The sequence below is a fragment of the Bos javanicus genome, chromosome 10, assembly GCF_032452875.1.
Source record: "Bos javanicus breed banteng chromosome 10, ARS-OSU_banteng_1.0, whole genome shotgun sequence".
NCBI lineage: Eukaryota > Metazoa > Chordata > Mammalia > Artiodactyla > Bovidae > Bos > Bos javanicus.
This window is the reverse complement of record NC_083877.1, coordinates 30,550,490-30,568,903: the sequence shown is the minus strand read 5'-3', so window position 1 is coordinate 30,568,903 and position 18,414 is coordinate 30,550,490. Positions and strand designations below refer to the sequence as shown.

The 18,414-nt window shown below is 35.7% G+C and overlaps 1 protein-coding gene across 2 annotated transcripts in view; it reads left to right on the top strand.

Moving 5' to 3' along the window:
• The window catches only part of DPH6 (diphthamine biosynthesis 6), a 189,358-nt gene that overhangs the window by 96,899 nt on the left and 74,045 nt on the right, over window positions 1–18,414 (top strand). For both annotated transcript variants that reach the window (XM_061430695.1, XM_061430696.1), the window contains exons 4-5: window positions 4,330–4,403; window positions 8,965–9,083. In XM_061430695.1, coding sequence (XP_061286679.1) covers window positions 4,330–4,403; window positions 8,965–9,083 — 193 coding nt within the window. The remainder of the gene's footprint in view (window positions 1–4,329; window positions 4,404–8,964; window positions 9,084–18,414) is intronic.

Genomic DNA, 18,414 nt, shown 5'->3' with positions numbered 1-18,414 from the left:
TGTCTAGTTGTAGTAGTAAACAGTAGTGGTGGTAGTTAGTAGTAGTAATAGTAGAAGTAGTAACTGAAATAGTTATAGAATAATATTAGTAATAATAAAGAAGATTTATAATGACAGAAGAAATTATTTACTAAGCGCTTACTAGATGCTTGTCACTGTTATTTTTCTGTATTATTTTACTCAGTGTTCATAATAACCCTAGAAAACAGACCTATAATTATCTTCACTACATAGATAAGGAAACTGAGACACAGAGAAATTATATAACTTGTTCAAAATCACAGAGCTAAATAGGTAATAGGACTGAATTTCTAATGGGTAGTAGTAATGATGATTGTTGAAAAAAATGTAACTAATAATCTTTATTTAGGTAGGCTTAGTATTGAAGAATAGCCAAATTTAGCTGGGTATATAATTCTAGAACTGATTAGTTCAATATTATGAAATAGAAAATGAGAGATAGAAATAGAAGAGAATTCCTGAGACTTCATGTAGACTAAAAGGAATTAAATAATAATTATTTGGGGGTTATGGTGAATAATAAATGAGAATTATAGAACATTAACCCATTTTAAATAGATAACAAATGTCAATTATTAGTTTTAAGTGGCTTGACTTAGTGTGCAAAGAAAAACTTCAATGACTGGTATTTGTTTTCATGATCTATTGAGAGTCACACGGACACACACATATATATAATATTCAAGACCTTATACTTTCTTTTGACAGAACTTCAGATAAACTATATGGTATATATTTTATATCTGGTAAACTTTATTTTACCAGATAAAATATATGGTATAAAAATATAACTGAAATTTTGATCTTGTTGATAACATCACTCACTACTCTGTGATCTATGCCATATTTGCATGTAATGAAAAACACTACACTTTGCCTTTTTTCTACTAATACAATGACTTTTATAAAAATAAAGTCGCTAGAAAGGTTAGAGAAAGGTTATAAGCAAATGTTCTCACAAAGTTGCTGAAATAAGAAAACAAAGGAAATAGCTCTTTTCCTGGAGAATCTATTTATTATAAGGAAATTTGGGAAGATATTTCCCTATCATTTTAGAGTAGAACTTTTAAATTTGCTTTAATCTTCAAAGACATGAGAGATTCCTCTTGTTCATTTTTGTTTATTATAGCATCATTTTAGGACTTTCAAGGTTATTTTAGAATATCTCAAAGTATTACATTTATTTTTATGCGAAATGCTGTTGTTGTACTTTGTAGGTTTACAAGTTTGGAAAGACCAGAGTGTTAATAAAGAAATCATCTCTCTGAAGTAGTTTCTTCTGTACTCCATACATCTAGGATGACTTTTCTTTTATGCCTATTCAGAGAATTTCTATTCAGTTTGTTATTCGTAATCACCCCCAAGTCACTTTTTCCGTATCTGTTTTCCAGATAACTGTTCCCTAATTTATACCTGTATTGTGTATAATTCTTCCCTTAGTGTATTATTTTATACTTCTTTTCATTAAATCTTATCCTGGGCCTGTCCTTCCAAATCCCTGTGTTGTCCATATCCATCTAGGTACTTAATTGATTTTCTTTTCCTTTTAATCCATTCTAGCTTTCATCTGCAAACTTGATCATATTTGAAATTACATTTTTAATGGGTATGCTAGATAGATAGGTTAGCACTCATCCCTGGGGGATACTGCTGAATATACTGTTGGGTGTTCTGACTTGTAACTCTGTTGACAAGAATTCATTGTGTCCTTCTCATCTGAGATGTCTTTATCCTCTATCATCAATACTTCCTGGATCTTCCTCTGCCAGTCATTTTTTTTTTAAGATACAAATTAAAATCATTGTATTCCTTTATCTACTTATACCATTGCTTATAATTATACAGTGGAATCCCTTACAGTTATACAGTGGAAGTGACATATAGATTCAAGGGATTAAATCTGATAGACAGAGTACCTGATGAACTATGGACAGAGGGTCATGACATTGTACAGGAGGCATTGATAAAGACCATCCCTGAGAAAAAGAAATGCAAAGAGGCAAATTGTTTGCTGAGGAGGTCTTACAAATAGCTGTGAAAAGAAGAGAAGTGAAACGCAAAGGAGAAAAGGAAAGATATACCCATTTGAATGCAGATTTCCAAAGAATAGCAAGGAGAGATAAGAGAGCCTTCCTCAGAGATCAATGCAAAGAAATACAGGAAAACAATAGAAAGGGAAAGACTAGAGATCTCTTCAAGAAAACTAGAGATACCAAAGGAACATTTCATGTAAAGATGGGTACAATAAAGGACCAAAATGGCATGGAACTACCAGAAGCAGAAGATATTAAGAAGAGGTGGCAAGAATACACAGAAGAGCTATACAAAAAAAATCTTCACAACCCAGATAATCACGATGGTGTGATCACTCACCTAGAACGAGACATCCTGGAATGTGAAGTCAAGTGATCCTTAGAAAGCATCACTATGAACAAAGCTAGTGGAGGTGATGCAATTCCAGCTGAGCTATTTCAAATCCTGAAAGATGATGCTGTGAAAGCACTGCATTCACTATGCCAGCAGATTGGGAAAACTCAGCAGTGGCCACAGGACTGGAAAAGGTCAGTTTTCATTCCAATACCAAAGAAAGGCAATGCCAAAGAATGCTCAAACTACCTCACAGTTGCACTCTTCTCACATCCTGGCAAAGTAATACTCAAAATTCTCCAAGGCAGGCTTCAACAGTATGTGAACTGTGAACTTCCAGATGGTGAAGCTGGATTTAGAAAAGGCAGAGGAACCAGAGATCAAATTGCCAACATCCATTGGATCATCAAAAAAGCAAGAGAGTTCCAGAAAAACATCTACTTCTGCTTTATTGACTATGCCAAGGCCTTTGACTGTGTGGACGACAACAAACTCTGGAAAATTCTTCAAGAGTTGGGAATACCAGACCACTTGACCTGCCTCCTGAGAAACTTGTATGTAGGTCAAGAAGCAGCAGTTAGAACTGGACATGGAACAATGGACTGGTTCCAAATCAGGAAAGGAGTATGTCAAGGCTGTATATTGTCACCCTGATTGTTTAACTTATACGCAGAATACGTCATGAGAAATGCTGGACTGGATGAAACACAAGCTGGAAACAAGATTTTGGGGAGAAATATCAATAACCTCAGATATGCAGATGACACTACCCTTATGGCAGAAAGCAAAGAAGAACTGAAAACCTCTTGATGAAAATGAAAGAGGAGAGTGAAAAAGCTGGCTTAAAACTCAACTTTCAGAAAACTAAGATCATGGTATTCTGTCCCATCACTTCATGGCAAATAGATGGAGAAACAATGGTAACAGTGAGAGACTTTATTTTGGGGATTCCAAAATCACTGCAGATGGTGACTGCAGCCATGAAATTAAAAGACACTTGCTCCTTGGAAGAAAAGCTATGACCAACCTAGACACCATATTAAAAAGCAGGGACATTACTTTGCCAACAATAGTCTATCTAGTCAAAGCTATGGTTTTTCAAGTAGTCATGTATGGATGTGAGAGTTGGACTATAAAGAAAGCTGAACACCAAAGAATTGGTGCGCTTGAACTGTGGTGTTGGAGAAGACTCTTGAGAGTTGCATAGACAACAAGGAAATCCAACCAGTCCATCCTAAAGGAAATCAGTCCTGAATATTCATTGGAAGGACTGATGCTGAAGCTGAAACTCCACTAGTTTGGCTACCTGCTGCAAATAGCTGACTCATTTGAAAAGACCCTGATGCTGGGAAAGATTGAAGACAGGAGGAGAAGGGGACGACAGAGGATGAGACAGTTGGATGGTATCACTGACTTGATGCACGTGAGTTTGAGTAAACTCTGGAAGTTGGTGATAGACAGGGAGGCCTGGCATGCTGCAGTCGTGGGATCTCAAAGAGTCAGACACGACTGAGCGACTGAACTGAACCATTGGTTCAATTTTTTTAAAGTTACTCAATCTGGGAAAACTTCCTTAAATAGAAAAAATTTCCTTAAATAGAAATTTCTTAGAAATTTCTGTCAAATATCAGTGAATCTTTAAAGGGATATCAAGTCAGAAAACGTTTTGGAAGTGCTGCCTTTATCTTCTCCTTGGAAAATGGTCTCTAGTAATTGGGGTTTTTGGTAAAAAGAATAATTATTTCTCCCCAGAACTGACAGGGTGAGTTAAACATGTATTTTTTAATATACTTTTTTTCCCTGAACGTGGATTGTATTTTCAGTAAATTATTCTATTTCAAGGTGGTTTTCTAAATGAAACAATTCATTTATAATTTTCAGAACATGATACAGAGCCACATGTTTATTTATATTTTTACACATGTTTTGCTTTATTTTCAGGAAAAAGAAGAAGTAGAGGGAATATCAGTAGGTGCTATACTCTCTGACTATCAGCGTGTTCGAGTAGAAAATGTGTAAGAGAACATTAATTTGTTTTATATTTTTTAAATGTAGTAATTAAGAATGTGAATTAATGAAAAATAAATAATTATACCCAAATGATAAATAGATATAGCATTCTACATGTTGCATGGACAGAGGAGCCTGGTGGGCTATAGACCATGGGATCTCAGAGTCAGACACGACTTAGAGACTGAACCACCATCACCACCACATGTCCCATGAAACTAAATGTATTGCCCTAAGTAACAAAAGTTGTATTTTTACTTTTTTTCTATCTTTATATCTATGCATGAGAAAACTTATCAAATTACCATAAGGGATAAATTATAATAAAAATTGAAGCAAAAGTTTTTTTGAAGTATTATTCTCAAATTTCCCTTATTTGAAATAGTATAACTTTTTAATATTTTTTAACTCATTATCATTTGTAATAAAAATCAGGAGCAAATACAAGTAGTGTAGTAATATTTTAAAGGAAAAAATATATTAAGAAATATCTTCTTTGGTCCTTCAAACTCAGTGCTTAGAAAAGAATATTCATGAGATTGAAATACTTCTATAAAAACCCATTCAACTTTAAAGGAATCATTAGATTGTTACTCCTCCCATCTCCCTCACCTCCCATGTGAGATAGTAATGTGTATTTTGAAAACATTTCCTTGTGTTCTGTCTGCCTGCATTTGAGAACAGCTGATTTATAGATGGAGATGGATTGCATATCCCTTAGCCAAATGTTAAAAATAATGTTATTCTCATCCAGTTTTAAGTCATATTCTCTGAGAATATTTTGTGTGAAAATCTTTGCTTTTGAATAAATTCAAACGTATGTGATTTAATGGATAGCCAAACTGTAGGTAGAGCTGATGTCTATTTATAAAAGCTTTGCTAAGTCACTTCAGTCGTGTCTGACTCTGTGCGACCCCATAGACGGCAGCCCACCAGGCTTCCCCATCCCTGGGATTCTCCAGGCAAGAACACTGGAGTGTGTTGCCATTTCCTTCTCCAATGCATGAAAGTGAAAAGAGAAAGTGAAGTCGCTCAGTCGTGTCTGACTCTTAGCGACCCCAAGGACTGCAGCCTACCAGGCTCCTCCGTCCATAGGATTTTCCAGGCAATGTGTTCCTGTTGGGAAGCCACTTTATATCTACATGAGAGAGGGGCCCATTGGATACTCAAAAGTGGAGGCAAACTGTTTCTCAAAATGCAATCTCAGGTACACTTCAACAAATAGTTTAACCATATTATATACCATAAAGCACATCTGTTCATTCCCGGGTTTCAGCACCAAAAAAAAAAAAAAGCACATCTGCAGTATTTTTTTTAATCTTCCCTGGTGGCTCAATGGTAAAGCGTCTGCCTACAATTCGGGAGACCCAGGTTTGATCCCTGGGTTGGGAAGATCCTCTGGAGAAGGAAATGGCAACCCACTCCAGTACTCTTGCCTGGAAAATCCCATGGACAGAGGAGCGTGGTAGGCTACAGTCCATGGGGTCGCAAAGAGTCAGACACGAGTGAGTGACTTAACTTTCTTTATTGGGAGCCATTGGTCTACAAACTCAGTTTTGAATTAGCCACTCTCCAATTTGTAATTTCTTCATTATATTTTCGAGGTATAAAGAGTTTAATAGATGTCACAAGCTCAAATACAGTAGTGATTTACAGAGGAATCTTATTCCAACCATGATATTTTATGCTGTTAAAGAATTTAAATAAGTATAAGATATACATTGCTGTTTAGTCACTACTGAAGTGAAGTGAAGTCGCTCAGTTGTGTCCAACTCTTTGCGACCCCATGGACTGTAGCCTACTAGGCTCCTCATGTCCAACTGTTTTGCATCCCCATGGGCTGTAGCTCACCAGTCTCCTCTGTCCATGGGATTCTCCAGACAAGAATACTAGAGTGGGTTGCCATTACCTTCTCCAGGGCATCTTCTCCACCCAGGAATCAAACCTGAATCTCCTGCATTGGCAGGCACATTCTTTACCACTGCACCACCAGGGAAGATCCCCAAAGAAATATGACTTAAGTCTAAAAATACTCAAAAGATCAGGGATACCAAAGAAACAACCAAGAATTTTCCAGTAAGGCCAGGAAGGAATAAAATTTTCTTCAAAAAAACAACCGAAAAATCTTTACCTCAAAAATGTGGAGAGAAAAATTTGGTTAGTAGACATTAAATATTGGTGATAGGACAGCAAAAACTGTAATGCTTGTATTACGTGGGTAGTTACAGTTTTATTATTTTATGTTTATTAACTGCCTCAGCATTGTCTCAACATTGATTTAGATGCTCAGGACATTTTACAAAGGAAAATTATACAAAACAGTCTCAACATTAAGGAAGATCTTGATTTCTTTGAAAGTCAAGGTATATGTGCAAGAAAAAAAAAAGTGGTATTAATATTGCTTAAGACCATGAATGAGTAAATGACCAAATATGTGGTACATTTAATAAGTATTGGAATTTTCTGCAAGACAGAGTGTTCCATGTATGCTGGAGTCGTCATCCAGGAAACTTAACTGACACTAGGGATGGTGGAGCCTAGAGCTATATTTTTTACTTGAAATTTGAGCTCAGCCACTTACAGTGTGACTTGAGTGAATCATTTGTCTCTACTGTTTATTGAATACCTATTTTATCCAGGATTGTACAACATTTTTATCTATATTACTTTTAATTGATTATCAGTTAATCTATATTAATTTTAATTAATTAATCCTCCCTGAGGAAGTTATATCTAACTAAAGGCATGATGCAAGTGAGGAAGGTAGGGAGCATGGCAAGTATGTTAGACAAGAGTGAGCAGGCCGGGGCAGGGGGTGGGGTGGCGGGGGGCGGGGGCAGGTTGGAGTGTAGTGGGAGGTGAGGTATGAGAGGCAACCAGGGTGGGACCCCTTCAGGGCTTATTTACTAGGAGTGACAAGGGGAGGGTTTAGAGCAGAGGAATCCCATGATCCATTTATGTTTTAAAAGGATCACACCAACTATTATATAAAGGGCAAGAATGGAAACTTCTCTGGCAGTCCAGTGGTTAAGACTCTGTTGTAAAGTAATTAGCCTCCAATTAAATAAATTTATATTAAAAAAAAATAAAATAAAATTATCTGCCAAGTAGAGTAAAAAAAAAAAAAAAGAAAAGACTGTGCTTCCACTGCAGGTGTGTAGGTTCAGTCCCTGGTCGGGGAACTAGGATCCTGTATGCCGAAAGATAGTGGTGGCTCCAACCAGCATGTTACAGTGGTACTGGTGAGGAGTGATTGCATTCTGCATTGTAGTAGATTAGATGTAGAATGTGAAGAAAAGAGGAATAAAGGCTGACTTCACTTTCTAATATTGTAATCTTCTCAAGAACTTTGGAAAGAAATATTTTTGTCCCTATATATGAACTAGGAAACTAAAGCTTAGTGTCTGGACTCCAAAATCTGAATTCTTCCAGCACCGTAATGTAAAATTTGTAGTACAATACTTGCAGCATATTAAGTGCTCAGTGTTTGCACTTTTTGTTATTACTTTTTCATTCAGACATGAATTCTTTTTTTTTTTTTTTGCCGTCATTATAGTTATGCTTATTCTTGATTCTTTTTGCTTGTTTTTATTAAAGTATCTTTTCACCTTTTTTCTCTTTTATTTTCAAGTATAGATTTGGAGAAGGAAATGGCAACCCACTCCAGTGTTCTTGCCTGGAGAATCCCAGGGACGGGGGAGCCTGGTGGGCTGCCGTCTCTGGGGTCGCACAGAGTCGGGCATTACTGAAGTGACTTAGCAGCAGCATAGTTGATTTACAATATTATGTTAGTTTCAGGTATATAGCAAAGTATAACAAAGTGTATAGCAAAGTGTGTATAGCAAAGTTTCAGTATATAGCAAAGTCATATATTTTTTCCAGATTATTTTCCATTATAGGTGATTATAAAATATTGAATATAGTTCCAGTTCCCTGTACTACACAGTTAAACCCTTGTTGTTTGTCTATTTTATATATATAATAGATAATTTTTATCTGTTAACTCTCATACTTCTAATTTTTTCTCTACCCCCTCAGAGTCAAATTCTTTAAAAAAAGTTTCAAAGTTAAATAAGAGTAGTTCATTTAACCATAGATATTATAAATTTAATCAGTATATGATTATTTTGTTAAGATATGATTATTTCCTATTTATTAGGATATAAATTTATCCTAATTAATATGATTATTTTATTAGGATAAATTTATTTGCCTATTTTGCTTAAGCTTTGCAATTTTGACTCCTAAGGAAGTTCTAAAAACAAAAATAATCATCCATTAGCATTTGGAAGCTTTTTTGCATAGATTTCTAAACTTAGAGTCTTACTAAAATTAATATTTCTAATCTGCCTGGAGATTTCATTTTTATCTGTTTAGGCATAGCTTGTGGAAATTAAACATGTTTATGTTGTATACATAAACTTCATTATGCAAAACATGCTTTTTAAAGTATTTTATATGCTAAAATCCTTGAGAGAAGCAGTATGTTTAAAATCAAAGTAATTGCTATGGATCTAAGTATAGAACATTAAGATGTTATATGATTTTTTTTTAATTATTTTATAGGTGTAAAAGGCTTAATCTCCAGCCTTTAGCTTACCTTTGGCAGAGAAACCAGGAAGATTTGCTCCAAGAGATGATATCATCTAACATTCAAGCAATCATCATCAAAGTAGCAGCTCTAGGTATGTAGCCAGACTTTCAAGGGAGCTGTCTGTTACCACTCAGATAATCTGAGTTCACTAAAAAACAGTTAAAACTGAAAAGGAAGATTGACTTAGAATATAAAAACGTGGAGTTATAAGCTAAAGGAATTGAGTAAGGGTAAGTTTTAGAATGGGCTTTTGATTATTTACCAAAGTGATTAATAGTGAGTCTTTTTTCTTTTTTGGCTTTCTTTTTTGTCCCTAAATATATAACTGCCTCTAAACTGGCATTATATTGTAGTCCTTCAGTTTAAGTTCCTTTTATAAGATATGGAATTCAGATTCATAGGGAACAAAAAGTATAGATTGATTATTTTTTTAAGCTTTTTAAAATCTGTATTTGGCACAACACATGATATTTTTATCTTTTTTTAAAAATACACCTTGAATAATGCTAAGTATCAATAGAATGATTGACTCTCTGGTATCAGAAATATGCTGGGTAGTGGATTTTTGTTGAGGACAATGAGAAATTCACGTTTGAGACAGTGTCATTTGATCGGTTAGCATAGACACAACAGGCAGGTGGTAATCTGATTCAAATATGGATATTACATGTGAACACATTTAATTTGTTGTTGTGAATTTTTATAATTATATTCATTTTCAAGAAACCATGGGGTTTGAGCCCAATTCATTTATTTCATGAGCCTATTAACAGTAAATGCCCTGGAGCCTCAGGGTCCTCAAAGCCTAAATCATGTACCTCATTTGATAGTGTACACCTTGCTGATCTCTGAAATAACAAGGTCTCAAGCTGTGGAAGATGTTACAAATAAATTCACATTTTAAACAGCATTAAAAGGAAGATTCCATAGTATTCCTTCTTGGTAAACACCAAGCTACTCTCTTCTTGTAGAAATCAAGGTGTTATCTTTGGTGGAAAGCCTTATTTAGAGAACATGCAGTTAATCTCCTTAGCTGTTAAAAAGAAAAAAATGAGGTGGTTTTGTGTTCTTATTTTTGAGAAAATGTTGCTCAGCAACTCTTATGATTGAAATTCTCACTACAGATATATTTGTCTTGAGTTTCCCTATGAATGTCCACAGAGTATGCTCTCACTTTCTTTGTTGCTCACTTGCAGATTTTCTAAGATTGCATAGCTCCATATTGAAGTTCATGTGACATTTCACTGAACAGTACATATTCTACCCCTAATACTGCTAGAAAATAGATTATAACCCGGAGAGAACCTGACCTGTTAGAAAAACAGAGCTATAGAATATGACCTTACTGTGACTGATATTACTTTTCATTTGTGTGTATGTATGTGTGTGCACCTCTTTGAAAGGTTGGAGATGGTGATTAACGGTATTAAACTTTTGGGTAAAGTATCAAACCAAGTTGATTTGTCCTTGACATTCCAATGACAAAAGTATAGATCTGATTTTAACATTTATAGCACATAGTTTCTATTGATTGCCTATAGGTGTACAGAGACAGAAATTATTCTCAAGAACACTATTAAAGAAAGATTTGCTGAGTGGCACATTCCTTCTAAAGATACAGATATAAATGATACAGTGTAGGTTTTCAGGCTTACCCCCCACCCCCAACACACACACACTTTAATTTTCAGAAAAAATTTAAGCAAAAAAAAAAAGGACGATAGAACTTTTCCATGTGGAGAAGGTATCAGCAAAGTTTTGTGGCCATAAAATTATGGAATGGTCTTATATAAGGCTTGGCTCTATATGGATGTATAGAAACATATTTCTATAATTGTGTTACATAACCTCAGTGTCTTACAGGTGTGGGTGAACTCATGAAATTTTCATATTAATGACTTAGTATTTATTGACATTTCTGGTTTTTAGACTTATTTAAACACTATTTCCATATTGGATTTCAGAACAGTCCTGCCATTTAGAAATATTTATTTTTAATTGTATAAGTATTACATGAAAACATTCTTTTTTTTTTTTAATTTAAATCAAGAAATTTTTATTTAGTTTTCCAAGGTTCTTGCCTTTTATTTGAATACAGAATGCTAATGGAATAAACAGCATCCAAGAGAAATTGTATAGACTCAAAAGTTCACAAAAAGTTGCCGAGGACAAAAATTAATCTAAACTGAAAATACCAAGTTCTTCCTAGCCAAAGAATCTGGAGATAATTGGAATGCTTTTTTTTTTTTTCAGTTTTTCATTTTAAATTTTATTTATTTATTTTTTTTAACTTTACAAAATTGTATTAGTTTTGCCACGTATCTAAATGAATCCGCCACAGGTATACATGTGTTCCCCAGCCTGAACCCTCCTCCCTCCTCCCTCCCCATACCATCCCCCTGGCAATATATGGTAAATTTTCACGATACAGAAAAATTTGTTGTATTTTCTATCAACTCTTCTCTTGCCAATCATTCCCTTTCCCAGAGATACCAATGGAGTGATGCTGATCATCTTTTTTTGGTATGTGTATATATAATATTGGGACATCGCTAGTAGCTCAAATGGTAAGGAATGTGCCTACAATGTGGGAGACCCAGTTCGATCGCTGGGACAGGGAAATCCCCTGGAGAAGGAATGGCAACCCACTCCACTACTCTTGCTTGGAGAATTCTATGGACAGAGGAGCCTGGCAGGCTATAGTCTATAGGGTCGCAAAGAGTCAGACACAACTGAGCAACTAACATACACACACATATATGAAGCATATTCTGTATGATTCAACCATAGAAAATTAAAGGATAGAAAAAAATGAATCCACAGTGTTAAGAATCTGGAAAACTGTTATCTCCAGGAGGGCAAGTATTGACTAGGGAGATACTGGCAATGATCTAAATCTGGATTTTGGTTTTGATTACATAAATATGTCTAATTTTTAAAAATTCATTAAGTTGAACACAGATCCATTAGCATAAATGATGATATGTGAGTAGGTCATGAAAACCTTGCTCTTGGGAAGTGAAGAAACTATTCATGGGGAAGTAACAGATCTTCCAACTTAGTTACCTTGCATAGGGCCACATAGTTAAAAAAAAAAAAAAAAAAAAACTTCCAAGCCATCCAAAAGAAAGGAGGCAAAAAGGAGGGAGATGAAAAGATAGGAGAAAAGATATATATGTGTTCTCCGAATATACACAAAATTAACAGAGATGTATCTGGAGAACCCCCACCCCACATTTTGAAATTAACCAACATACTTCTATTAACCTACTAATCAAAGAAGAAAGTATTTGAGAGTTGTGAGATGCAAGTAAGCTCATATTATATAATTCCATTTATGTGACATTTTAAAAATAGAAAATTATAGACACATGGTAAGTAACTGGATGCCAGATGCTGGGAGTTGGAGAAAGGACTGACTGCAGAGTGGGAAAATGACAGCATCCAACTTTTCTCATTAACTTTTGCAGAGTGGTGGAAATATTCTGTGTAATTATGTTGATGCTTGCATGCCTGTATATATTTACTGAAATTTAAAATTGGCGTATTTTATTTAAAGCCAATTTTAAAAATGAAAACAAACATGGCAGTGAATAAAATTTCCCAAAGCCAAGAACTGGGATATTAGCTGGCAAGTAGACTATATTGGACCTTTACCAAAAGCCCCAAGAGGCTGCAAATGAGTGTTAACTGGGATGATACCTGTTTAACCCTAAGCCGGATTTAACCTAGGCAACATTGGGAAGTATGGTTAAAGTTTGGAGCAGCCAATTCCCCCTCCTTTGGCCCACTTCAGTATAATCTGACCATTGTATACATTTCACTGCTATAAATACACAGAAATGGACAAGAAATATCTCACAGGTGTGCTACATTTGTTAACATCTGTAGAGCAGCGATATAATTGAAGACTGAAATGGGAAATTGATGCACTAGTTAATTAAAATGGCCGGAAAGGAAAAAAGGATTTAATGATTAGCTTAATTATTTTATGCTAACATTGACTATGGTAGCAAGCCATGCCAAGATTCTACTGGGAATGCTTCTGGGATTGGAAGGTAAGAATGAGGTGATGGGGGATGATTTAAGTATACAACTATCTATTTTTCCCATTTTACAAGTTTCTTTTGTTTTGTTTTGCCTGATCTCTTGGTCCCAGGCCTGAGCTTAAAGTTACATGCACCAAAAGAAAATGTTATCAGTGCAGAAAGCACAATATTAATACTACTAAATTTGACAGTGTCTGTCCTTAAAGACTCTTGGGAATATGTCACAGCTTCATCCATGGAGGTAAATTAAGCCCTATGTCTAAACACAGGGCCATGTGTGCTGTGATTCTTTATCTGTCAAAATCTGTAATATCAACCTTGGAGTGAGTCCAAGGAGAAGCGTTAACAAGGCTGCTGTTCTTACTGTCCTCATGGTTTTATAATACATCTACTGAGCCAGAAAGGCCAATCATAGGGGAAAGGGTATGGGTCAAAACAGGTTGTAAATGGAAATGAAGGGTATCAGAGGAGATGGGAAAGCACTTATAAGTAGATTACAATTCTAGCAGAGTACAGTTATGTGACCTCCATGCTACCCCTCTGAGCTAGAGAATACCACACTTAAGGCATTCCTCTCAGATCTAATACTGACTACTTACGTTGAGAGGAAACTCTGGACCTCTTTTCTACAGAGAATGGAAGTTGCTGATATATGAGCTCTACCTGAAGATTTTACCTGGGCAATCTGAAGCAACAGAATGACGAAGTTCCAGTTGATGGTTCAGTATAGGGGTAGTTTATTTACTATAGTTACCACTCAGTTATTGATTTATTGTCTATAGTTACCATTCTGATCATTTTTCTGATGATAATTACTAATGAATTATGTCAGTGAAAAATTCCAAACAGTAGAGCTTTTTCATTCTCTGTGGGCATAAAACAGAATGGTATGTTGCTAAGACACCTACCTAGGTGTAATGGAAAGCAGATTTTTACCGCCTGTCATAGCTTGATCTTAGAGAAGGAAACATCAACCCACTCCAGTATTCTTGCCTGGAGAATTCCATAGACAGAGATGCCTGGCAGGCCACAGTCCATAGGAGTCACAAAGAGTCAGACATGACTGAGAGACTAATACTATAGCCTGATCTAGTCCTTCAAATACAGAATATGTGAATGTAATGGACTTCATTTAAATCACTGCAGAATCACTACAGTGTCAACCCCAAAATCACTGCAGATGATGACTGCAGCCATGAAATTTAAAGATGCTTGCTCCTTGGAAGAAAAGCTATGACAAATCTAAACAGCATATTGAAAAGCAGAGACATTACTTTGCCAACAAAGGTCCATCTAGCCAAAGCTATGGTTTTTCCAGTATTCATATATGGCTGGGAGAGTTGGACCATAAAGAAAGCTGAGATCCAAAGAATCGATGCTTTTGAACTATGGCATTGGAAAAGACTCTTGAGAGTCCTTGGACTGCAAGGAGATCCAACCAGTCCAAAGGAAATCAGTCCTGAATATTCATTGGAGACACTGATGCTGAAGCTAAAGCTCCAATACTTTGGCCATCTGATGGGAAGCACTGACTCATTGGAAAAGACCCTGAAGCTGGGAAAGATCGAAGGCAGGAGGAGAAGGGGATGATAGAGGATGTGATGGTTGGATGGCATCACTGACTCAATGGACATGAGTTTGAGCAATCTCCAGGAGTTGGTGATGGACAGGAAAGTCTGGCGTCCTGCAGTCCATGGGGTCACAAAGATTAGACACGACTCAGTGAGTGAACTGGACTGAATGGACTTCATTCAAGGAAATTGGAACACCTTTCTTGAGGGAGATGGACTTATTAGAGATACAATGAATTGATATTACTGATAACAGTTATGTGAAGTACATTTATGGAAAATCTGTGACGGCCAGGCAGAGCTGTGTTTGGCATAATATGCTAATTGAAATCTCATGAGATTTATATTTTGTGTACAAACCATTTTTCTAAACTATACAAATGTCACTAATGTACCGTAGTAATAACACGCATTGTGACTTGATTACTATTTCCTCTACTGTGCTAGATGTTCTGTGTGGATTTTTGATCCTGACATTTCAGTTCTATATCAGACCAAAATACATAATATTCCTGAAAGCTCATCATGATGAAAAGAACTTGCTAGTCCAAATATAGACACTAGAGGGAGCTCTTTTCCAGGAGACTCACTACATCTGGAAATGGCCCTGGAGGGACAACAGAGCTCTAAATAACTGGACCAATAGAGTATTTACTTTCATGGAACATTGTGTCAGTCAACAGTATTGGAAGAGGGCCTAAATACTTACCCAGGAGAGACTATGGAATATTCTAATCATTATGGAAGTTGCTGTGTTTAAAGATAACAATCAGGAGTATCAGAAACCAAGCTAAAGATGCCAGTTTAGCACACTACCGTTAGCATAGATTATGGTAGGACATTACTGAACATGTGACCTTCATGCTTGTTTTCTAATGGCCCAAATACCACAGATATAAATGAGATTTGTCTTTTCATGGTACATTGGTGGAAATTGGACAGATAAAGGAATACCACTATGTTGACCTGAAGAGAGCATGTTGCACAATGACATCTGGAAACCAATGGCTGGTAAAACCTATACTGTGACGTCTGGGATAGAGGTAAATCCTCAAACCAGATGGAATCCACAGTTTAATTATACAGTAATATCTCTGGTCACACCACCCTGGTCACAATAAAAGTGAATGTATGCAAAAGAAAGTTGATTTTGATGGGCAAGATATGAAGAATGGTGCTGTAGTCCTAATTGACTCTTTATGCCCTCCTGTGCCAGAGCATGATCAGTATGACAGTGAAGGACATGGAGAGTTGTTCTGATGCTCCTTGACCTCTGCTTGAATTGCTGTGTTGTTTGTTTACTTCTGTTCTTTAAATTATCAGTAGAGATAGGTGCTGAATAAGGTCTCAGATTTGTTTGAATCTGACTTGACAATCCAATCTTTTGGTTTAACTCAATTTCTCATTTATTTTGTACCATATTATGTAAGTAGGGTTGTAGAGAAAATGCATTTATGCTTCTGCACAATTAGGGCTTTCTGAGCAAATTTTGCAGCAACTTGGGACCTCAGTTAAAAGCAAGCATTAGAATTTAATGTATGATGGAATAGACAGAGAGGACTCCAGAGAGACTTACTTCTCTGGAGGTCTGTGTTTACATTTCAAGGGTGGAGGGATGAGACCTGGACCTTGGAGACATCTCCTGGGTTGTAAAACTGGAGACACTAGTTTTATTCCTCCCCAGAGAGAGATTTTTTATATTACAAAATGAAGACACAAGTCTTTGCTTTTACTTTTCCAAAGAATCTCTCAGAAGGAGAGGGGAAACAACTGTCCCCTTTTTCCTAAGTAAATATGCAGCTTTATACCTTACCTACAGAGGATGCAACTACTTGAAAGATTGCATCTCATTCTCATCATCTTGCTTCTGGGTAAAGAGCTGGCACCAAGAAGAACCAGAATGATATTATCTACTTACTGTGTGTATGAATATTATCTGTTCTGCTCCAAGAAATTCATGTTGACTTTCAGCATGTTAATAAATACAAATATTAAAATTTTAGCAATCTGTGAAACAACAGTTTCAGAATCACAGTGCTAATACCCCCACCATCACTGTAATTGTTGAGAACAGTTAAAAATAATTTTTTACATGTGCTCTCCTGAATTTCACTTCTCATCTCTTAAAAGTTCTATATCTGTTTTATACTGTACACTATTTATAACAGTTTTATGGAAATATAATTAGTATGCCATGCAGTTCACCCATTTAAAGTGTACAGTTATTAGTATATTCACAGTGTATTCCCATCTTTATGTCTTTATATATTTGCTATTCTGCACATTTCCTATGAATGGAGTCCTACAATATGTTGTCTTGTTCATATGACTGGCTTCTTTCATCTGAAATAGTGTTTTCAAGGTTTGTGTATATTATAGCCTGAATCAGTATTTGATGTTTTTTTATTGCCATATAACGCTCCATAATGAATTGTCCCTTTCTTTATTGCTTTATTCAGTTTGTTCATACTCTGTTTAGGAATTTTGCATGCATGTTGAAAAGAAAGATACAATCTTCTTTCCTAGTAATGACATATACGGGTAATAAGGTTACCCTGGCCTCATAAAACTTACAAGTGTTTCCTCTTTTTCTGTTGTCTGAGAGAGTCTCAGTAAGATTGGTGAGTCAATAAGTAATTTCTTAATTTTTCTTCTTACCCATTTTCATTTTATCCATTTGATGTGAACTATTTTTCATGATTTTTAAAAAAAATTTCTATCTTTTGCTCTGTGGGATATTTTAATGTTTCACATTGTTCTAAGAGGGATTCATTAGCTTTAATTATAATTAGCTTTAATCTTTTCAAAATCATTTTTCAGCTCATAATTTTTAAATTAATACATAAAATATAATAAAATCTTTTCAGTCCTTCCTAATCAATATAAGGAATTTAAGGGACTAGCCCATAGACAGGCCAGAAACAGTCCTATTTGGGATCCTTATATCCCAATGATACAAAGGATTGACCTTTGATTCAAAATGGCTTGCTGTATTTTTTTCAGTAATATGTTTAACATGATGGACCTTATATGTTCTATTTTATAAGCTGAAAATAAAGATGAATAGAGAAAGAGTTTTATTAGAATATAGCCATGCTTATTTGTTTACATATTGCCTGTGGATACTTTCTTATTACAATGTAAGAGTTGAGTAATTGCAAAAGAAACCATATGGCCCACAAAACCCAAAATGTTTACTGTTTCGGTTGTAGAAAATGTTTACCAATTCCAGTTTAGAGAGACCTGATGGGATTTCACTCTAGTCAGACAATTTTATTGGTAACTACATCACTTTCACTTTTCACTTTCATGCATTGGCGAAGGAAATGGCAACCCACTCCAGTGTTCTTGCCTGGAGAATCCCAGGGACAGAGAGGAGCCTGGTGGGCTGCCATCTATGGGGTCGCACAGAGTTGGACATGACTGAAGCGACTTAGCAGCAGCAGCAGCAGGTATCTTTGAGGGGATTTGAAACTCAGAATCCTGCCTAGAAAGCATTCTCCTGAGAGAATGCTACTGATTCTTTGTGTTGACAAGTTATCTTCATTCAATTCTTATTTCTTTTAATTTCAAGGAATTTGAATCCTTTGCCTGTATGTGTTTGGTATGTGCCTGTATGTTACTTTTTCCAATAACATTTCTCCCCCAGTTTCTACTCCCGAAGTTTGAACACACATTATTGTTACTATATATATATATAGTTATTATACACACACACACACACATACACGCACAGGGGCTTTCCTGGTGGCTCAGACAGTAAAGAATCTGCCTGCAATGCATATATATGTTGTTGTCGTTG